The sequence below is a fragment of the Neolamprologus multifasciatus genome, chromosome 7 (genome assembly GCF_963576455.1).
Source record: "Neolamprologus multifasciatus chromosome 7, fNeoMul1.2, whole genome shotgun sequence".
In the NCBI taxonomy this organism is placed as follows: Eukaryota; Metazoa; Chordata; class Actinopteri; order Cichliformes; family Cichlidae; genus Neolamprologus; species Neolamprologus multifasciatus.
Window position 1 is genome coordinate 12834643 of NC_140445.1, and position 24049 is coordinate 12858691.

General features: G+C 38.6%; 1 protein-coding gene and 1 long non-coding RNA gene across 4 annotated transcripts in view; one reads left to right on the plus strand and one right to left on the minus strand.

The window, feature by feature from the left end:
- The window catches only part of rph3aa (rabphilin 3A homolog (mouse), a), a 45669-nt gene that overhangs the window by 19858 nt on the left and 1762 nt on the right, over positions 1-24049 (minus strand). For 2 of the 3 annotated variants that reach the window (XM_085167608.1, XM_085167606.1), the window contains exons 2-3: positions 1712-1843; positions 1438-1567 (exon numbers count right to left, since the gene is read on the minus strand). In XM_085167608.1, coding sequence (XP_085023734.1) covers positions 1438-1567; positions 1712-1843 — 262 coding nt within the window. The remainder of the gene's footprint in view (positions 1-1437; positions 1568-1711; positions 1844-24049) is intronic. The other variant, XM_085167607.1, reaches the window with a different exon arrangement.
- LOC146513881 (uncharacterized) lies at positions 1839-13539 on the plus strand. The gene is made up of 2 exons (XR_014875228.1): positions 1839-4361; positions 4664-13539. It is a non-coding gene; the product is annotated as an uncharacterized LOC146513881 (long non-coding RNA).

The following is a 24049-nucleotide window of genomic DNA, read 5'->3' on the forward strand; positions in this document are numbered from 1 at the left end:
TTCTGCCAACATTTCTATATGGGGGCACCACATGCCTGTTTATACTATTCTTTATCCTTCAATTTGTTTTGCCTCTTTAGCCCATAAAGGTGGTCCGACGTTTAGTTTGCAGTACTGTTTTAAGTAAAAATGTAGCTGGTTTCCTATTGTTTATAAATGTAAGCAAATATGACATATCAGTGCAGACTCAGATGTACAAGTAGCATGTACACCTCTGTCTATTTCTTATATGACAAAGTAAAGTGACAGAAAAGCCAGCAAACCAACATGCCCCTCGACTTTGCCAAATGAAATTACCGACAATGCATTGCACTAAATATGAGGTTTGAAATGCACATAGGAGGGGCAACCAACCTGAAAGTTGCAAGAAAACAGAAATGTATCTGACACTTTAGTGTCAGATACATTTCTGTTTTCTTGTAGCAGATAATGAAGTGATTTAGCTTGCCAAATAATTTCAACTCTAAATATGATCCATGATACTAACTTATTGACAATGTCAAACAGTGTTGTTTAACTGTCAGTTAAATCATTTTAAACCATAAAGCAAATATGTGTAACACTGCTATCTACAATAGCTTGAATTGTGGCTTTTAGCCAGTTAGCTGTAACTTAGCTGTGGTGCCTAATGTGTGTTTTTTGGGAATGACTTTTTCATCATCTCTAAATCAACTTCATTATACTCAAATATAAAGTAGAAACTGGTCTCCCGTTGTTACACAAGAAACATGACATACACTACATAAGTGCAAGGTGGCTGTGCTAGCTACTTTTGTGTGTGAACTGCACACAAATAGGAATAACACCTAAAGGCCATGTGATATCTTGTACTGTATATCATTAATCACAAAAAAGCACCAATGGTTTCCCATATATATATATATATCATACAATATATATCATAAGAAAATTAGTATAGAACACAGGAAACAAGATTTCTGTTTAGGGGGTCCTGAATAAGCTTTATTTTTGTTTTTCATCTTTTGTGACGTGTCAGCTGTCCAAATGGTTGGTTATCACTCATTTAATTAATGTTTAATATCAGATTGTATTTTAGTATACATGTTCAATTATATAATTGACCAGAACTTAATATTAAACCCTAATCGTTTTCTTTACATTTGTTTCAAACTGGCGTCGCCCTGTGGCTTTATGGGTCATAGTGACTTACAGTAATCACCACCTGAACTCTTCAACAACTTAAATGAATCAAGAAATTGCACTGGTTACTAAAAATGTCACATAAATCTCTGGAATACCGTGAGGTAGAAGGATGAAGTAGAGCAGAATGTTAAAGAAAAGGTAACGAACCTGAAAGTTGTGCTTAAGTATAGTATTTGAGTAAATGTTACTTTCCAAGCAGTGGTAAAGAAAATTCCAGTGCAGGCACAGTCCCTTCAAGCCCTATGAACAAAAAAAGTAACAAAATCCACCTACTTTTTTGCACTGCACACAGAGGACAGCTGTGACCCCCTGTGGTCCAAACGACGCACCACACAGCAGACAGTGCATCTCTCCATCACCACACGCTGTCTTCTTGATATTATCCAGACGACTGGAAAGACGCCTGAGAGCACATGCAAATTATTATCAGCACAGGGACACAAACTTAGCACAGGTTTGACACCAAAAAGTTGTTCATCTCAGTGAGTATCTGTGCATGGTTGGTGATGTGATTCAGTGCAACAGAGACAACGGTTTTCCATCTCACTCAATCCTCTCTTGCTCGATGGCCTCCATCATAGCTGCCCGAGCTAGCACACTGTTGATGATCTCCTTCTCCTCATCTGTGAGCTCCGCCCCTGGGGTGCCGCCAGGCATGTTCATCGTCCACCTAATTCTGCTGAACCCAAAGCGCACACACACAAACACACAGAACAGACACAGAGTACAAGTGACAAGCAAAGTGAAAATAAGACTCAGACAAATAGCCAAAACATCCAAAAAGTGGCTAAGTAAGGAGTGCTAGACACTAACATCAAAGCACAGCTGGAAACATGTTGGACTTGAAATAATACTGAGCAGTTGCAGTTGTTTTCATACACACTAACACAAATGATGTCTAATTTTTATTGTGCATCTTGTGACCAAAACCCACATAAAATAAGCCTCTTAATTAAGAGTGATCTGTGATCTGAAATCCGTTAAAGTCTAAATGGTTCACAGATTCAGTGACAAGCCAGTGGGGATCAGTCACTTTTCATGCAGGTCATACTCTAAGCTTGCTTCACATGACCTGGTCATTTTTTAAACTAAAGCTACAGAGAAAAGGCCAACAGAATATGCTTAATAAATGTAGTCAATTAATTAATCAGTTAGAACATTTTGGGACTGTTCTATCATCACATTTAATCCTACAAGATAGGATTGAATAATTTTTTGTTTTATTCCTTATTTATTTTTTCAACTGGGCCATGAGCTGCCAAAAAAGATCATTTCCCCCACTAAGGGTAAATAAACTGGTAATCTAAGAGGTTCAGCAGACATACAGGGGCATTTCCAGGATTTCTTGTTAATGTTGTAGCTCAGTGAAGACCAAGAACAAAAAAGGGGGGATGCCCAAATATTATGTGACACAGCACCAGTGTTAACAATAACACATTACAAAATAACACATTATACCCATTACTGTCATTACAGTAATGTGTTACAAAGTAACGTTACATTACATTTCTACAGTACTACAGTAATTTTTGTCGTTACTTGTGCCACAAGGGTCCCTCAGTTTTCTGCACCCTAGACTGAGAGCAAAAAAAAAGAACAAAAGATCAAACGTATTTCTTCCTGCACACTATAATCAGCTGATTTGTGTGTGGGAGGAGGAAAATGGTGAAGCTGGATGGATCGATGGGTGCTTTTATAAGCAAGCTTATCCTAACATATTATGTAACAAATAAAAACATTTATTCAAACAAAGGTCTCTGTACCAGGATCAGGAAATGTTACAGAATATCATCTTCCACCAATTTGGTTACAGAGTACATAAGTCCACTCAGTGCCAATGTGGAAGCTTCATATTAGTGTTGTCAAATTAAGACTAGCTGCAACCAAGAATCTTGCTGGTTTCTAAACATGTGTCTTTGGCATATGGCTGATAAGAACTCTCTTAAAATTTCATTACAGAAAGTAAATATCTGGATTTTTAAACAGCTGTACTGAGACAAAGACAGACCAATAATTTAGTTTGTCACAAGATGACTGTCTAAGAAATTTTACTGGCAAAAAAAGATACCACTTGTGCAAATGCTGCTGGATGGTTGGAAAACCTCTGGCATATTCACTCGGAGAGCAGCAAAAATAATTTGGCCAATGAAAATCAAACTCATCAGTCTGTGAACTAAAGTGTTGGATTTTCCTGGGAAAGTGTCTATGGTGGTAATTTCAGTGACGGTGGGATTGTCTGGTGCAACCCACACTTGCTCTGAAAAATGTAACCCTGGTTAACATAACTGCCAATAAATAAAAGCCTGTTAGTAAAAACATCCATCCATCCATTCGCTTCCGCTTATCCTTTTTAGGGTCGCGGGGGGCGCTGGAGCCTATCCCAGCTGTCATAGGGAGAGAGGCGGGGTACACCCTGGACAGGTCGCCAGTCTGTCGCAGGGCCAACACACAGGGACAGACAACCATTCGCACTCACATTCACTCGCACATTCACACCTAGTGGCAATTTGGATTATCCAATTAACCTATCCCCACAAACTGCATGTCTTTGGACGGTGGGAGGAAGCCGGAGTACCCAGAGGGAACCCATGCAAACACGGGGAGAACATGCAAACTCCACACAGAAAGACCCTGGCCTGATGGTGGAATTGAACTCAGGACCTTCTTGCTGTGCGGCAACAGTGCTAACCACCGTGCCACCGTGCTACCTAACCACTGTGCCACCGTGTAAAAACAGTCATAAGAAATATATTACAGGTGATAAATAGTCAATAAATAGATCATAATGGTTAGAAAAATTCATTAAAAACATCAGCAATGATATAATTCATGGTATAGGATTTCATTTGTGTTTAAAAACATGTTAAAAGGGTTAAAAAAAACTAGCTAATTCATGTTTTTTTATGTTAATTCAGGTAAAATGGCTAAAATATGTGTTGAGACTCTTATTGTGAAAGGGCACGCTGCAGCGTGACTCCTGTGATAGCCACACCCAATCGAGTTGTTCCTTCTTTTTGATGCTGGAGAGGGAGAAATGCAGACAGTCCTTGCAGAGCTGCTGCCTAAATGAGTGAAAAAATAGTAAAAACAAGCCAGAAGTCTACATAAAGCCATTTTTGTACTCTGGAGAATATATTTTTGTTTTTCCGACCTGTCCTTGCCTTGGTGACGTTGTGAACATAACCGAACGGGACTTGGTGAGTTCAGAAATTGTATTTTATGTCATGCAAGAAATGTTTTGTTGTATTATATTGCTCATTTCATGCAAACGGAGAGCCAAGGTAGCAGATTTATGTTGTTTTATGTTAAAAACGGTGGATTCGTGCTTAACCGACACACAGGCTGTACTTCAAAGGCCTTTGACGGTGTTTCAGCGCGCCATATTGGCGTCACCTCATTTACGGCTTAATAAGCTGGAAAATGGACTTTTACTGTTATTTAAGGGCTACCCTTGTGTTATTTTCGAATGTTTATGCACTTTATTTTGTTGTTATGGTAGGCCATTAAGGTTTGGATCGGGAAATGCTGAGCTAGAATCGGAGTTTGATCCGCTGAGCGAGAAACAAGATGGCGAGCCACCCACGGACCCATTGAACTGTACCGAGCAGGAAAAGGGAAAACGCCCCCTGCTGGACGTTGAGCTCTTTCGCTAAAAAAAAAACTGGTAGGATTAATCCATACACCTCTGCAAAAGAACAGCGGACTTTCAAAGCACTGGATAATCATTTGGAGTAATTCCAGGATTAATAGTTAAATGACACAGAGACAACTTTCTTTTCTTTGTTTGTTTGTTTAAGGGGATTATTCAGCCTTTTGCTGAATTGTTTTCAGTTTTTACATGTTTTTGTAAATTATTTTGGTCAACCTTACATTTTAATGGTGTTAATGGAAATGTAAATATGTTTGTTGGGTTAAAACAAAATAAGAACTGGTTGAAATTGAAAGGTGAACCTAGACCAAGATTAAATTAAATCTTGGGCCTAAAGAACTGAACTTAATTTAAAATAACACAGTGTTAATGCAAATAGATCAAAGGATAAACTTGAACTTAGAACTTGAAATAAATAAAACAATAACCTAGGTTGAAAATAACATCCTTCTAAAGCCAAATAAAAGGTTTTGAGATAAATAGGATAAACTAACAGAACATACTGAACAAAAAGGGGAAAGAAAATGTCTTGTCTTCCTTAAATGTGTGATGTTGAATGTTTTATGTAATGTGTGTTAACTGTCTATTCTCTGTCTTTGCAAAATAACAAGCCGGCAATTTAAATTTATTTCCTGGTCTGTGGTCTTTATCACACGCTACACTCATTACTACTCTAGTAGTCGAACTTAACTGGTCCTAGTATACTGTAATGACTCCAGAAGTGCAACCCACACTTGCTCTGAAAAATGCATGTCTCTTAGATTTCTGACAGCAACAGTGTCAGTAATGATATCTTCACAAGATCGAGGCAGCAGCAGTTTTTGAAACCAGGCTGCACAGTTGGCCCTCCACAATTACCAGACCACGGGGCATAATGGGACATGGCTGGCTCCATAGCTGGACTGGCCATCGGTGGGCCGATGGTGATTTTTCGTTTTTATGGGCCGATGTTTTTTTTTTTGGGGGGGGGGGGGGGGGTTGTAACGGTATAAACAATGAAAGGTGGTGGATTGGCCAGATGCTGGCCGATGTGTAAAAATAACTCCGTTGTTTGGTGGTGGCTATGGCGGAGCTTCCACAGAGGCCAGCAGGTGGATGAGGGAAAGGGGAGGCAGGAGGAGGAGAGACCCGAGGCGGCCGCAGGTCCGAGTGTCAGGTGAACTGAACTTCAGGTAAGAAGTTATGACCTGCAGTCTGTCTGGGTCAGATATAAACCAAGTTTAGGTGGAGTATATTTTTGTTGTGCTGACTTTTTACTGTCAGTTACAATAACTCGTACTGCGTACTAGCTAGCATGACAGAGTTTCTATACAGCTGGGTGGGTGCTATGATGTTACCAATAGTGAACTTTATTTTATTCATAAGGTAGGTTAGTAGAGTTGCCAACCGTCCCGTAAAAAAACGGAATCGTCCCGCATTCAGAGAAAATATTACGAGTTTTGTATTGAGCTGAAAGGAAACACAGTATGTCCGAGACTTCAGCCAGAATGGAAAAAGACACAAAGTTGGAGTTATTCTGTCTTTACGCTGCACAGCTGCTGCTTCTTCTCCTCTCATTCTCTCCCCCTCCCTCTCCTGTTGCTACTTCAGTCATGAAACTGATCAGTGATCAGCTGATCAGCCTTTCTCTCTTGTTTGTTTATCTCCTACTTTGCACCAGAAAGAGGAAACCGACGGATGTTGCGCTAAACAACAGCAACATGTTTAAGCTTGATCAGCTGCTGTTAGAATTTATTTAATATTATTTTCTAGTATCCGCTGATGTTTGCTGGAGCCACAGCTGTAAAAGCTGCTGGTCATGATGTCGGTTTGGATATGTGGTGAGAGGGAAACATGAAGATAAAACCAGGAGATGTCCTTACTGAATCATCAGAGCTGAACAGGTGATGGAGAAACAGGATTGCCTTTTAGGTGACATGAATGATTTGAAGGGAAGTTATGAACTGTTTCTGAGAGACAAATAACACCAGGATCCTTTGTAGCTGACAGCCGGTAACTGTGCAGGGGCGGGTCTAGCAAAGTTTTGCCAGGGGGCCAGGTAGGGCATTAACAGGGAAAGGGGGGCACAAAGAAATACTTTTCTTTCTTATTCTTATTTAAAATGTCTCGCTTTTAATAAATAATTATCTGAATCTTACAACCAAAGTTTTTATCTGAAATAAAATATATAGAAATCATACATATACCAACAAGACAGTGTACATCACTGTCACAACAGCGTTTGCTTTCATTCAAAGGCTCTATGGCTTTAATACCTGGTGGGCCGGTCTCTAGTCAAAATGCCCGGGCCGATTTTTTGTCCCAGTCCAGCCCTGGCTGGCTTTCTCTCACCTGAGTTAACATCTAATTGGATCTGATAAACAACCGTGGAAAAATGAAAAGAAAAACCTCAACATGTGGTCAGCAGGTCCCTCCATAATGATCATGTTTACGTCACTTAATGTATTATTCTAATTACCTGTGGGCATTTTCCTTCCAACAAAATGAATGTTTGTAGTTTCAGTGGATTTAACAAGGATTAATTATTCATTCAATCACCACAACATTTCCTTAGTTATAATTCTGCTCTGTCCAAGCTGTAAAGAAAGCTTTTCACCAATTTATAAAGATATTTAAGTTTTGCGAGGTTTGATCAAGGTTATAGATGCTGCATGTATAATTGTCAAACACATCCGTTTGGGCTACATGGAACTCAAATGGCTGCTTTGCTAAACCTGGGATAATTATAAGATCAATTATAATCTGCTTGCATCCTGCAGAGTGTTTTTGTATGCATATTATAGAGTGAGGCAAACCTCAGCAATATGACCTTTTTTTTTCTTCTCTTTTGTTAGACTTCTCTATTAACCACGGATGTGAATATGTGCCTTCTTGTCTTAAATGTCTCTTCATTGTTGTATGTTTGCTCTTTTACTTTACTGAAATTAAGGTAGCAACACTGCATTCAGCAAATTAGTTTTTTATCAGGTAAAAAACATTATCCAATATATGGCAATCATTTTTGACTGAAAGAAGTTAAATCTTGTCTGAATTTTACACCAAACGCCTTTCCTGATGCAACCCCTGGTTGTGTCTCTGGTTGAAATTAATCAAGTGGCCATTCACTTGCCAAGCAAATATGTAAAACACTACACTATGTCCAACAGATGCAAAGGAGCTCAAGACTCAACAGCCAACTCAAACAGTGTTACCATTAAGTTAATATGGTTGTGCCACATTCATAAACATTCACAACTCTGTATTTGGGGATGTACACATGGATCATGTGGAAAACTATGATGATGCAAATATTTAATAAATTCATGCAGCTTAAAGCAACAATATACAACTACACCACCTGTTAACATCTTCTCTAATTCACTTGAGATTTTACTGATTTTGATTAATATCATCTTACAATCTGATGAATTTGATGCTGAAATAAGGAGAATTTATTGTTTTAATGAAAAACTGCTCTTTTTTCAACATGCATATTACATCTTATATATTTTTTTTTTTTTCCTGCTGGAAGTGCACTTTAAAAGTGATTCACAGAATAACTAAATGGCAAGAATGAATAGAACAAGCTGACATTAATTCATATGAAGAAATTCAGAGTAATATATGTGACTGAGTGATATTTCCATTGAAAGCAGCTCACATTATTCTGCTTGTAAAGACATGACTGCAGGGTTTTCGCTGTCCATTCAACTTTCAGTGTGCCACAGTTGAAAAGGTACGCCTTTAAAAAGGTCTGAGAGGAGTTAATTTGGTTACCCATGATTTATGTGAGCTCGACCACACCTACTGCTATATTAGTGCTTCAGGCCATTAAAACCTGACTGTCTGCTGGTCCACAGGCACATAAATTCTGTACTTGTGCTTGAAAAAGTGAGGCATTAATTGAAGCTGACTGCTGACTGTAGTAAGTGAACTGTTAGCAGTAATGTGTTGTTCAAGTCTGGACTGCAATGTGCATGCCTGAAGTCATTTTCACTGTAGAGTAGCACACTCATTATCTTTTGACAAGAACATTGTTAAGCGAAAAGAATGACCTCAACCTCTTGCTTCTGGACCAACCAGCCATTTTCCTGATCCTGCACACTGCATCTCAATTCCAAGTATGTACAGAAGGAAAATAGTTTTGCTCCACAGTTAGCACATTTTATTGTCCAAATTCCAACTATATCTGCTACCTGCCTCATTAATGTCCAAGCATCAGACATTAAATCGGGCAGTGGCTGCTGAGTAATGCCTCACTTACTTCACAGCTGACTGCTTTTCTTTATTCTCATCCCTTTCCTCTTCAAAAGAATATCCTGTCCCCAATGCATGTAAATGTCAGAGGCTGCTGTCATTGCAGACAATGTGGCAACCTGACAGATTGATATCCGTGACTTGGTGTGTGTGTGTGTGTGTGTGTGTGTGTGTGTGTGTGTGTGTGTGTGTGTGTGTGTGTTTTTATGCGCCTTGAAGGGTTTGAGTGAAAAACAAAGGTGGAGGGGGTCAGGGAGAAAGGAAATGTTCAGAAATGGCAGACACTTTCAGCCCATGAGTCACTACACTCAGCAGGTAGCACACACACATGCTGTCATCATGAGTCAAATCACTGCAGTTACAGCCTGAACAATTTTTAGGGCATGAAAAAAATTCCGTTATAGCAGAAAATTAATTTGTACTTAGATTTTGCTGTAAAAAAAAAAATCAAATGATCTGTATGAGTAAAGTTAGTAATATATCTCTATCAAAATATTTTGAACTGTAAGGAAATTAATTTGGGATATTGAATTTTCATATGTGTTTGCTAGTCACAAAACTACAGTCAGCAGGTTGCAAGCTTAGTTAAGCATATAGAAAACAGCTTGCCTTTGAGCAAAACTACAAAAAAAATGAAAAATCTACTTTGTTAAATCTGTTTCACAAAGAAATGACTAAAATGTCAGAATTTGGTTTTATGCTTCACATTAATTGTAATCAGGCTTGTTGATGCTAATGTAATGTGCTACTGGCTTCATATTTGCCATGCAAAGGCACCAACTATTCCATAGTTAGCAGTCAGTCAGACTACAGATAGTTATAGCAGAGAATATTGTTAATTTATACTGCACATAATAGATCACATAAATCATTAGAGTTCCAATTGGTTGTTTCTCATCATCTCTGCATCATCACTCTGCACACACACACATGCACGTGCATTATAAATTGACCATTGAGAGGAGAGCTCACTGCATTAGAGAAGATCAATGTGCACTTGGGCTCTGCAGCAGGGCATGACACTCCTATCTGATTCTCAATGTCACATGCTAAAAAGGCCAAACCGCTTACACATGACAGCATGTCAGCATTATCCCTATTTTCACCCCATGCCCTTTTGGTGTGTCTCATATACTGATCTTGTAGCAGTGATATCATTACAACGGAGCTGCTCTACTCATAATTAAGCTGCACTGGTGGGTCTCCATGGGCCACCAGCATTCAACTATGTGAATGTAGTTGTAAAACTTTATGTAAATTATATTTCTTTAGTCATATATTGTATGTATGTATCAACCTTGAAAATAACACTATGGAATTTCTTTTCATGCAGAGTAAAATTAGACTTATGAAACTCCTCATTAATACTAATTACATTTAAAGTTATATTTCGTTGGTATTTTTATCTTAGTAGTGTCTGCAGGTAGTGTCTGCTGCCATCCTCTTGGGGCACATAGAACCAAACCATGAATGAAAATATAAAACTTTATCAAATCTTTTTTTTTAACAAAGTGAAAACAATACGGAGGTTGGGGTGATGGATGGGTCAACAAAATGCTGGAAAAGCATTGTCCTCTACTCTTAACCAAGAAAAATTTAAAAACCCATAGTATCATCTTTCCAATCCTCATAGCTGTTATTTATAATTGTCGATATTAATTCAACCTTAATTAACAGAGTGCAAACTAGTTACATAAATTACAAACTAGCATGTGCATTTAAAGCAGTTGTGGGATACTTTGTGTGTGTGGGCCCTGCACTTTGTTTTCTACACTCACTGAAACTGAAGCTCCCTGTCATTGTAATCTCAATTAGCTGGGAGTAAATGGGTTCTAATTTTTTTATTTTAAGGTTATTTTTGTTATATCATGGGTAGTAGTGTTTACTAATTGGAAGGTTTGTGGATTGATGACTGGCTCGTCCTGTTCATGTACCAACTTACTCTTGGCCAAATTGAAGCTGAACTCCCAAGTTGCCCCTGATGCATATATACACCATGTAAATAGCACTCCTTTGCTGTAATGCTACAATATTTTACTGTTTTAAGATTCCACCATGATCCATAAAAGACCAGCAGGTGCCTTGGGAATATGGTGGGAACACATAAAGTTCTCATGGCAGCCTGAAAGTACCCATATAACTCTATATAATGTATGTAATCTATAATCTATATAATCTATCTATATAATAAGAACAGAAATGACATCTGTAGACTGACAATTTCAATATTCCTAAAACTACTATTTAGCTAATTTGACTCATCTCAATATTAAAATCATTCTAAATAGTACAATCAATATGCAAGAATTTGCATGCAATTTTATGCAATGCTATACAATTTTAAATAATTTTCATTTTTGTGCATTTATGTATAGTTTCCAAAAAAAAAATCCTCCAATTCAAGAAAAGAATGACATTTTGTTATTTTTATGACTAAATATCAAAATGGATTCAATTTGAACCAAACACAATGTGAGGTTTAAAGTATAGTGAGCAAAGAGCTAAGGGAGCTGACATTGAGCAATGACCAAACAGATGACATCAAAGATACAATCAGTTAAGATGACCTTTCCCTGACAGATGGCAGGTTACAGTCCACATCAATGTGTCAAGAGCTCAGTGACTCGAAAAGACCTCAGTGGCAAACTGCTGCTCATTTGAACTGAAAGGGACCTGCAGAGGTGTGTTGGTCACCTATAAGTGATGCTTCTGGACACATAGGAGGGAGTGTATTTATAGAACCACAAGAAACAAAGCTTCTGGTCCACAAGCAGAATCACAAAAAGTTAGGGAAGAAAACCCTACAAACGCATATCAGGTTTTTTGTTTTTTGTTTTTTAAGCCACAATCTGTTCCATGTTTATGATGAGAGAGATGATGTGCTTTCCTGAGAAAACCACATAAGAAGACCACACATCTTGAACTCCTGCCCTACACCAAGGACACATGTCACCACATTAAGCCTGGCTTGATTTAGAACTTTTTTATAGTGTAAGTTGACAGAGAGGTGAAATTGGCTCCAGGGATCACTGGCCCTTACATGTACGTGTGTGTACATTTGAGATTAGAGGTCATAACTTGTGAGGTGAAGCCAGGGTTAATGACTCTATAATGATGGCGATAAGTAACAGAGAAATTTAAATCTACTGTGCTGGAATAAAATATAAATAGTAGACAATAGGAATAAATAAAAAAACAGGAGAAATATATACAGTGGGGCAAAAAAGTATTTAGTCAGCCACCGATTGTGCAAGTTCCCCCACTTAAAATGATGACAGAGGTCAGTAATTTGCACCAGAGGTACACTTCAACTGTGAGAGACAGAATGTGAAAAAAAAATCCATGAATTCACATGGTAGGATTTGTAAAGAATTTATTCGTAAATCAGGGTGGAAAATAAGTATTTGGTCACCTCAAACAAGGAAAATCCCTGGCTCTCACAGACCTGTAACGTCTTCTGTAAGAAGCTTTTCTGTCCCCCACTCGTTACCTGTATGAATGGCACCTGTTTGACCTGATCATCTGTATAAAAGACACCTGTCCACAGCCTCAACCAGTCAGACTCCAAACTCCGCCATGGCCAAGACCAAAGAGCTTTCGAAGGACACCAGGAAAAGAATTGTAGACCTGCACCAGACTGGGAAGAGTGAATCTACAATAGGCAAGCAGCTTGGTGTGAAAAAATCAACTGTGGGAGCAATCATCAGAAAATGGAAGACATACAAGACCACTGATAATCTCCCTCGATCTGGGGCTCCACGCAAGATCTCATCCCGTGGGGTCAAAATGATCATGAGAACGGTGAGCAAAGATCCCAGAACCACACGGGGGGACCTGGTGAATGACCTGCAGAGAGCTGGGACCAAAGTAACAAAGGTCACCATCAGTAACACACTACAATGGCAGGGAATCAAATCCCGCAGTGCCAGACATGTTCCGCTGCTGAAGCCAGTGCATGTCCAGGCCCGTCTGAAGTTTGCCAGAGAGCACATGGATGATACAGCAGAGGATTGGAAGAATGTCATGTGGTCAGATGAAACCAAAGTAGAACTTTTTGGTATAAACTCAACTCGTCGTGTTTGGAGGAAGAAGAATACTGAGTTGCATCCCAAGAACACCATACCTACTGTGAAGCATGGGGGTGGAAACATCATGCTATGGGGCTGTTTTTCTGCCAAGGGGACAGGACGACTGATCCGTGTTAAGGACAGAATGAATGGGGCCAAGTATCGTGAGATTTTGAGCCAAAACCTCCTTCCATCAGTGAGAACTTTGAAGATGAAATGAGGCTGGGTCTTCCAACATGACAATGATCCAAAACACACCGCCCGGGCAACAAAGGAGTGGCTCCGTAAGAAGCATTTGAAAGTCCTGGAGTGGCCTAGCCAGTCTCCAAACCTCAACCCCATAGAAAATCTGTGGCGGGAGTTGAAAGTCCGTGTTGCTCGGCGACAGCCCCAAAACATCACTGCTCTTGAGAAGATCTGCATGGAGGAATGGGCCAAAATACCAGCTACTGTGTGTGCAAACCTGGTAAAGACCTATAGTAAACGTTTGACCTCTGTTATTGCCAACAAAGGTTATGTTACAAAGTATTGAGTTGTATTTTTGTTATTGACCAAATACTTATTTTCCACCCTGATTTACGAATAAATTCTTTACAAATCCTACCATGTGAATTCATGGATTTTTTTTTCACATTCTGTCTCTCACAGTTGAAGTGTACCTCTGGTGCAAATTACTGACCTCTGTCATCATTTTAAGTGGGGGAACTTGCACAATCGGTGGCTGACTAAATACTTTTTTGCCCCACTGTAAAGTCAAGAGGGATATACAAAATAAGAAAAATATATACAAACAACTATTGCTTTGGTTTAATAAATGCACAAAAATATGTGTTCATGTGCTTGTTCATTCAATTAGCCTGCAAGTGTTACTTAAAATGCTTATAGGTCTTCTACAATCACAACTCTCGCCAGTTTCTTATTAACATTACAAGTACTGCATTACATACTATAATAAACATGCATACACTTTCCCCCTGTGAGTTTCCCACATACGCGTGCCACAGACTTTACATTCAAAGTGAGTGGCCCAAAAGAAAACCATTGCAAACTGACGCAAAGGAAAAGGAAACCCAGACAGTATTTGTGCTGGGGCCATAAAGGTCTTAGTCTGTTCTTGCAGTCAACTGGTCTCCCTTAGTTTTTGCTTCAGTATTTACTCATTATCCAAAAAGTACCTTTCATATGAGTTTTTAAACTACACATTAAATCACAAATTAGTAATCCATCACAAAACATGAAGATGCAAGCTCCTTTGGTTGTGTACAAACTGACACTTCTGTTTACTGCCATCTTTACTGTGTTAGAAATGCACAGTAATTGGAGTTATCACTTGTACCTGACTTAGCAGCATTCATTATCTTTCAGAGGGATGTTTTTAGTTACTCCAATGATTAGGATTTCACATCCCACAGATGTTCAATTGGATTGCCATCCAAGAAAATTGGAGGCCAAGTCAGCACCTCAAATGTGTTGTTGTGCTCCTCAAACCATTCCTGAACCATTGTTGCTTTGTGGCAGGGGGCATTGTTCTGCTAAGACGCCACAGTCATCAGGGAATATCATTTACATGAAAGTGTGTGGTCTGCAACAATTCTTATATCCACATGGATGGCAGGATCCAAGGTTTCTTGTTAGAACACTGCACACAAGTTAAGTGAAGCACACGCATCCAGCTATCTAGATGATGTAAAAGAAAACGTGACGCATCAGACCATCAGGTCACCGTCTGGCATTGCTCCATGGTCCAGTTCTGGTGCTCACATGTTCATTGTTGGCACTTTCAGGAGTGGACAAGGGTGTGCATGGGCAATATGATTAGTCTGTAGCCCATATCCAGCTTGAGCTACAGTAGCCCATCTGTTGGATTGAACCATATGGACCAGCCTTCACTTCCCATGTGCATCAGTGAGGTTTGGCAATCCATGACCCTGTCGCTGGTTCACCAGTGTTCCTTCCTTGGACTACTTTAGATCGATACTGACTACTGCAGATTGGAAACACCCAACAAGAGCTACAGTTTTGGTGATGCTCTGACCCAGTTATCTAACGATTAATTTTGCCATTGTCAAATCTGCAAAAAAAAACTTACAATAATCCTTATTTCCTGCTTCTAACACATCAAATTTGTGGACAGAATGATGCTTCCTAATATATTCCACCCACTAACAGCTGCTATGATGAAGAGATAATCAGTGATTGTTGTATATAATACTTTTCTTGTCTTACTTACCACTCAAAGTTTTTATGACTAGAAGTCACATTTAACCATGTGTTCATTCAGTGCTCCCTACACATTTTATCTGCTTCACAACCAAAGCCAGTGTAGACTCACCATGTAGCTTAACATGCTTCATTTAACTCTTGGACATCTCAGTCAGCATCGGTGACAACCCCAACCCTGGGCAATCCCACTTTGCATTTTTCATTTTTATTGCATTGTTGTCTCTGAGTCCTGGCAACCAGGGAAAAAAGAAAAATATAATTCTAACTGACACACAACAAGAACTTTTTACTCAAAAAGAGAAGTCTGTTTTGCTTTTCTCCAATAGAGGTTTAAGGTTAGGGTTGCCAATACCACCTATGATGACTTGAATCAATTTAAAATATTTGTCAGTACTGTCAAATAAAACCAGAAGGCTTTAAGATAGTAATGGAGTTAAATAAGATTAAGACTAAATGAGTTTCAAAGATGCAATGAGTCGAGTAAGACAAAATGTTAAGGTTGTGGGTTGTGCCATATTAGATCCGTTGTTAGACCTTAAATGAGGTTAGCCAGCTCAGGAAGCTCAGGCACCCTCATCTACTACAACAGCAAAATCCCAGTTATTTATGGTACACAGAACATTCCCCAAGGAGTTCAAACACTCCCATCTGAATTAGACTGGAACATTTCAGCACTCCTATGTGCACGCACCCTCTTCTATTCAACACTTTCATCATCCCACTCCACGGCATCCCTCTGTTTATTATCCCTTTCCTCACACTGCCCCCACAGCTGTCATTTCTGTAATCATCACAGATCACGTTGACTTCTTTACCAGCGCCCTCTGCAAAAGCTTCATCCTTTCACCCATTCATCATCATTTGTCCATCTATTTAGGCGGCTGTGTCATATGTCTCTCTTTTCCTCTGCTGAGGCTTGTCAGACTTGTGAAGTAGCAGCTTACAGAGCTTAGTTTTACAAAGACCCATCACCACCTACTTTATCCCCTGCCTGATGATTCTTCTTAAACCTTAACCCACATGCACCCCAGCCCTGTGTCTGACGACTCTTGGTAAAAAGCACAGTAATCTAGTCTCCAAATACCAACATTGGTGATTCAAAGCTAAGACACAGCTGAAATGACTGTATTTAGTCTGTGTAGAAGAGGAATCGGCAGGACAAAAAACATATTCCTGTCAGAACATATTGTTTACAAGTAAACTGAGGGATGAAAGCAGGACGAGAACAGTTTAGTTGCTCATGAGGATGCATTTCATTTATTTATTTATTTAGCCCTAGACTCTGGAATAACTTGCCACTTGATCTTTGTTCTGCAGAGTCTATACAGTCTTTTAAATCCTGTCTTAAAAATCACTTTTTTTACTTTGGCTTCTAATTTGAGTTCAGTTCAAGTCCCACGACGTTTTTTACATTGCGCTGTCGTGTGTTAGTTTGTTTTTACTCAAATGTATTCTATTTGTTTGATTTTGTTTGTTGTATTTATTTTTTTATTGATGCATGGTTTTATCTTGTTTGTTTAAACTAACGTAAAAAGCAAGTCAACCTCGGTAAACCTGTTTGTTTTTTTTTAATGTGCAACAGAAATAAAATTTGCACTGACCTATTTTTGCCAGTGGAATATTCACTATTGTATGGAGTAGAATTACATTTTTTTTTTTTTTTTTACAGTTTTTCATGTTCCCCAGAGGATAAACCCACATACTTGTGTTGATTCCCTCAGTTTTCATTTAGTCCCACAATGGGGTTGACATGTTTTGTTTCAAGTGAAATGAGAACTGTATACATTTCAATTTAAGTTTGTTCATGGTACAAAAAGGATACATTTATCTAAACTTCAGTACAGCACTAACTTTAGTACTTTTAATTTATCAACCAAAATAATGCAATAAGTACTGGATGAAATTACATTTAACATTACATTTACACAGACATTCATGATCTCAGTATGATGAGTCTCCTGACTTTAGTGAGCCCCTTACTTCTCCTCTGACTGACATTGACATATTTAGTTTTTAGTGAAATATTTTAATACTTGGAAAAAAAAGCAGCTAAAATTTTTTTTAAATGTAGCTGTTCATTTGTCAAGTCAGCTTTATTTATATAGCACATTTAAAAGACATCAAGTATCGGCCAAAGTGCATTTGTGATTCAAATATCAACTACTACTACAATGATCACATTTTGAGCAGATGTTCAGATTACCAAAACATATTTCACCAGAGTTTGGTGGATTAGCACAATCAGTTCCTGAACTAAATTCAGACTGTGTCCGTATCCCAACATTTACATAAGGCTAGATCTATGCATAGATTCAGTGTCCTCAAACTTAAATTTGATTATTACTTCTGGAAATAATGTGTACAAATATGTAGTGGTACATTACAACAACACAAGCAAAAATTTTTGTTCACATTAGTACATTTCTTTAATTTAATGGGTCTCACAGTGCCTCAGAATGTTTTTGGGTAATGTACTGAACCCCAGTGAGGCATCTAATATTCCATTTGTCTGACAGAGTGCTGTATGCATGGCAGTTATATAGCACAGTCTTACTCACTACTTAAAGCACTTGTAGCCACACATTTCACTGATAATTTACATGGCACTTTTATATGTACTATACCTTGTACCTTGTGTTCATGCAACCAACCAACAGAATAGCTGTTTACACTCATGTCTTAGGACTATTGGAGGGAGCCGGCGGAAACTCACAGAGCCACACAAAAATACCCCAGCTGGCAAGGAGATTCAAACCTAGAACCATTTTACTGTGAGATGACAGTTGTAACTACTGTGCCACCGTGCTGCCCAAATCTGTTTTGATTTATTGTCTATTTGGATTTAGAGCATTCTGATAGCTTTAAGCATAAGACCCCTACCATTCATTAAAAAGGGTCATTTGTTGCATGTGTTCTTACTTCCTGTTTTCTCTTAGGTTATATAGTTAGACACTAATAAGAAAAATACATTTTAATGCAACTGCAGCATATATCTAAAAAATATGTTGTCATTGGTAGGACTTTTTATTAAATTAAAAGCAGATACATGGAACAGGAAAAAATATTGTATCAGCAGCAGTGTGTATACACTGTGTTCACTTCACTGTGGCTGCCGTGTGTGTGTGTGTGTGTGTGTGTGTGTGTGTGTGTGTGTGTGTGTAAGAGCACATGCCCATATGGTGAGCGAAGAGTGGAAATCACAGATTCTGTCTGTGTGTAAACACCAGGGGCAGCACTGAAACCATTACACTGAGAAAACCAGAACTAACTAACTCTCTCTCTCTCTCACTCTCACTCTCTCTCTCTCTGTGTGTGTGAAAGAATGCAGACAGAGGCAATTTCCACACTGCTTACATTAATGCAAAAGAGGTTGGTTTAAAAAGGGTGGCAAAGTTATAAATACTTTTAATCTTCAAGCCAAGATTGTTTAGAAATCCATTAAGTTCTCAGAAAAGAAGAGCATGATCTTCTAATGAAGCTGTTTTTCTTTGCGTCATCAGATGCAAACTTTCTTCCCCCACGCCCACCAATTAAGGATTAATTTTTTAATTTTTCAATGCATTTGAGAGAAACGCTTGAAAAGCAGGAGGTAACATTTATAGAAATGAATTGCTGCAACAATTTTCAGATAATGTGCAGTTTATTTTAAATCCAATTGATTTGTCTTTTGGATCTTACCGTTATCTCGAGAACTGGTGATTTCAGACAAAAAGATTGCAGAGAGAGAACAAAGTGAGCTTTTCAAAGTTGGCTATTTCTCAAGAGCTGAATTTACTAATTCAGCTGAATGACAAAGAGATTGACTGTCTGACAAGAGAAGAGGTGCTACAGTAAAACTGTGAGTCCAGAGAGAAACTATTGTCTAGGCTAAGAATGCTATTTTTTCTTCACATATTCTGTTCTAGTCTATTCTTAGCAACAGTGGGAAGGAATAACCTATAAACCTATATTAATATTTATTCACAGAAAGAGAACTCTGATAAAACCAGGCTTAGGGAGATGCAGCGCAGTTGAATTGTGAGAAGAAAGAGAAGCAGGAAAAAATAAGAGTGAGAATTAAGAGAAAAGTGCAAAACACAAATTACAAGAGAGAAAAGTTAATGATATGCAGTAGCAGGTATACATAAATGCATCTGACTAAAAAGGGGTAGGTGGAGAAGAAAGGAAGGAACAGCTCGTCCTGCTTTCGCACCTCAGTCTAGGAAGGCCCACAGCAACTTATAGTAACATATTGCTCAGGGTCACCTGCACTATAAAGCTTTATTTTAGGCCATCTGTTTCTTGAACCCAAATGGGGAGCTGTTTCCATGGGGGAGTAGCCTGATAGCTAAAGATTGTGCCTTCTTTCTTGCAAACTCTGGGAACCAGATGTAAGCCTGCAATCGGAGATAAAATACTCTACTTGGATTATATGATATTTAGAGGTTTTTAAGATATGATGATCATTCAGGGTTAGGTATTCTATTGACTAGCTTAGGAATGGTAGCTGCATCCAGTAACAACTCATAGACAAGAAATGAACTTGGTGCACTAGTGTACCCATAGAGTATGAAGACATCTAAAGTCCTTTCAGTTTCAACTGCATCTTTTAGTGGTGAATGCTAATTTTTACTTTTTTCACTTTTCTACCAAGGCTCTTCTTGCCTCTTGTCTTTGTGTTAGCTTGTTTCTAGTGCAATGATATGGAGGTCGACTGACGTCTTCTAGTAATTACAAAGCAAGGAACATTCCTTGCAAAAGCATATGAAGTATTTAATTCAATGCATCTGTTTTTCTGGAATCCATTGACACTAGGACCCCTGTATGTAGGGTTTTTTGTTTTTTTTTAACCAAATAAGCAACCCAAATAACAGTTTGTTGTTAGTTGATGCACAGATCGCTGGTGGCATATTGTGTGTTGGACATTTTTGCCCTGAGGCTCCTGAAATAATATTTGGGTCATGCAAGGGACAGATTCACACAACAGCAGCACATAAAAGTGTCATATCAGTTTTCTGTTTACAGCTGTGCTTCTGTTAGATAATCACATCTGCCCACCTATTCTTCCTGTCTGTGAACAATTTAAGTGTGCTCACAGTACACAGCTAATCAAACAATCCTAGCCACAGCGGATTTGTGCAGCACATCTGCTGTTCCTGCTGTGTTGAGACAATTCCCACTGAAAACAATAATGCCTCAGCTGCAGAAATGAGGAAGAGTATAACCAATTCAATGGTCAGTATTACTACATGCTCCAGTGAATGAGCTCATGTGGAAACAGCCCCCACTGGAAGTAATGGGAAATCTGAAATTCATCAGTTTCAATTGATTGTTGTAATGGATTAGGGCAAAATGGACACGACCCCTACCGCGACACCAATTTATCATCAAAAAGGCGATTTCACTCACTTAACTGGAATGGTGCAAAACATATGGCAGCTGTTTATTTTTTACCCTAAAACATACAAAAGATTTGTGCCCTATGAATGCATTTGATATTTATTAGATGAGGTCCTAAGTTGGAGAATGAAGATGTCTTAGATACTCTACCATAAGCTAATGCTGCAGCATTTCTCTTGTAATCAGTTTTAGAGTAAAACTGCAACATTATCTCTTAGACTTTGTTTGCAATAAAATGTCTGCATGTAGAAATCATAAGTCAGGTTGCAACAAACTCTAAGGGAACTCTACTAATGGTAGGTTAATTTACAATTATTTTATCATTAAAGGCTGGAACTATAACAAAAACATATCTTTTAATTAATTTCAGCTGGTACTATCAATATTCAACAGTTTTGTTTTTATTTACCATCTCTGTACTAGGATTTTATTTTTTTAGTTTGTTTATTTTTCTGTGTTCATAGGCAGGTTGACATATACTTATGCTCTCAAGGCATTGGATTTTAGGAAATACAAGCTTCTGAGGGTGGAAGTTTTTATTTAGTCAGTATTATTGTTTAATATTTAAATTACCAACTATAATATCTCCAGATATCCGCAAAAGCACCTTTATTCTCAGACCCACAAGGCAACCTCTGGGGCCTTTGTGCCAAAAACTGCAGTTCTTCTAATGGGCATTTGATGTCAGTTCCAAGAGCAAGTCAGTCCCCATAGATGCCCATGTTAAACTGCACAACTAAAATAGCATTAAAAAGCATGTATACAGCCTGGTAAAAGAAACCATTTTGGTAAATGGAATGATTCTTATATAGCGCTTCTCTAAATGGTAAATGGCCTGTATTTGTATAGCGCTTTACTTCCCTGTGGACCCCAAAGCACTTTACACTACATTCAGTCATCCACCCATTCACACACATTGTAACCACAGTTGCCCTGGAGCGCACTGACAGAGGTGAGGCTGCCAGACACTGGCGCCACTGGGCTCTCTGACCACCACCAGTAGGCAACAGGTCAAGTGTCTTGCCCAAGGACATAACGACCAAGACTGTTGGAGCTGAAGCTCGAACCGGCAACCTTCCGATTACAAGACGAACTGCCAACTCTTGAGCCATGATCGCCTGTACTCTCCTAGAGCACTCAAAAGCTTTTATACAACATGCCGCATTCACATTTTTTATGCTTAAGTTTTATACTTAACTCTATTATCTATCTTAACTTTATTAGGAAATAATACTTTGACTAATACTTTGGCTTGCTGTGAAAAAATTGTGCACTTATTAGCATTACATTTTTTGTCTCTGTGTTGCACCTGTATAGTTTATGGATTGCTTACTAACCAAGCTAGCTAGTTTTAGCTCAAGTCCACCCTGTCATCCAAATATTGTCACTTCTTGTTCCTGAAAACCAATAAACACAACTGCAAGTCCATCATTGTTATCAGCCCGTACTCTGAGCCAGTGTCAGAATATGCACTGTATATGAGTCCATAATAACACAGAGACCAGAACTCTAGAGTTGTCTAGTCTCTGTGCTGTAATGTGATCTGAAACATGACTGAAACTTTTCCTACATACCATGCAAGTTAAACAAAAAATGTCTGAAGCTGGTCAAAAAGGACTTTTTCAAGAATCATAGTAAACACAAAATACACACAATTCTAAGTGAAAGTGTTTATTATTGAAGGGGGGGAAAAATCCAAACCTACATGACCCTATGTGAAAAAGTGTTTGCCCCCTAAACCTAATAACTGGTTTGGACCATCAGGACTTAAAAAGCCAGTCCAAAGTCTTCATTTTGTTTTTATTAACCCATTCAGAGGTGGACTTGCTGGTGTGTTTTGAATCATTGTCCTGCTGCAGAACTAGGTCATGAACAGATGGCCGGACATTCTTCTTCAAGATGTTTTGGTAGACAGCACAATCCATAGTTCGATTTACCACAGCAAGTCTTCCAGGTCCTGAGGCAGCAAAAGAGCCTCAAATCTCACTACCATCACCATATTTTACTATTGGTATGATGTTCCTTTTCTGAAATGCTGTGTTAGGTTTATTCCAGATGTAACGGGAGTCAAATCTTTTTGGCTCTTTTTTTTTTGGGGGGGGGGGGGGGGGGGGGGAGTTGGCTAATGTGAGATGAGTGCATGTTGTTTCTGGTCAGGACTGGTTTTCTCCTTGAACCCATGGATGACATTTTTGCCCAGACTCTTTCTTATTGTTAAATCATGAACTCTGACCTTAACTGAGACATCTGAAGCCTGCAGTCCTTTATTGTTGTTCTGGGTTCTTTTGTGACCTCCTGGTTGAGTGCCATTGGAGTAATTTTGGTAGGCCGGTCACTCATCGGAAGCTTCACTGCTGTTCTTTTTTCCTGTTTTGTGTATAATGACTCTCACTGTGGTTCAATAGAGTCCCAAAGCCTTAGAAACATCTTTGTAACCCTTTTCAGACTGACAGATGTCGGTGACTTTGTTTCTCAGGTATTCTTTAAAGCGTGATATGAAGTGTTGCTTTTTGACGTCTTTTAGCCTGTTTTACTTTGTCTGACAGGTTCTATTTAAGTGATTTCTTGACTCAGCAGGTCAGGCCTGAGTGTGTTTAATGAAACTGAGCTCAGCTTTCCAAAGCATGTGGTTAATCACAGTTAATTCATGATTTAATAAGAGGGGCAATTACTTTTTCACACAAGAGCAGTAGGCTTGGATAACTTTTCTGAATTCATCAATGAATTCATCATTTAAAAAATGCATTTTGTGTTTACTCAGGTTATCTTTGTCTAATAATAAGAATTTGTTTGATGATCTGAAACATATAAGTGTGAAAAATATGCAAAACACTATGAGGAGGCAAACACTTTTTCACACCACTGTATATACATATACATATGCGATGATCATTAACAGAAGATAATATTCACCTCCTTTTCTTTTTTTCTTTTTTAAGACAGTATGAGATGTATTTGGTAATAATAAGTTATAAGTTATTTTGTACTTCTGTCCAGCGCTTTGGTCAATGTTGCTGTTGTAAATAAATGCGCTATATAAATAAAACGAACTTGAACTTTGAACTTTTTCCCCCTCCTCACTGCATTCATCCCAGACGGAACAGAAATGAGCATCCTCACATTAACCACACCCACTCACATTTACACCTCCCCTATTTTCTTCACCAGCTCTGTGTTGTCTTGTTGTTTGTCTTTAAGTATTTAAATCCTGTGATGTACCACTCTAAATGTTGTATTCCTTAAAATACTGCTCACAAAAAAGAGAAACAAAACTGCTGTCAGATCCCTCAGTAGATGGTGGAGACCAAAAAGTGAAACAAAGTTTAGAATG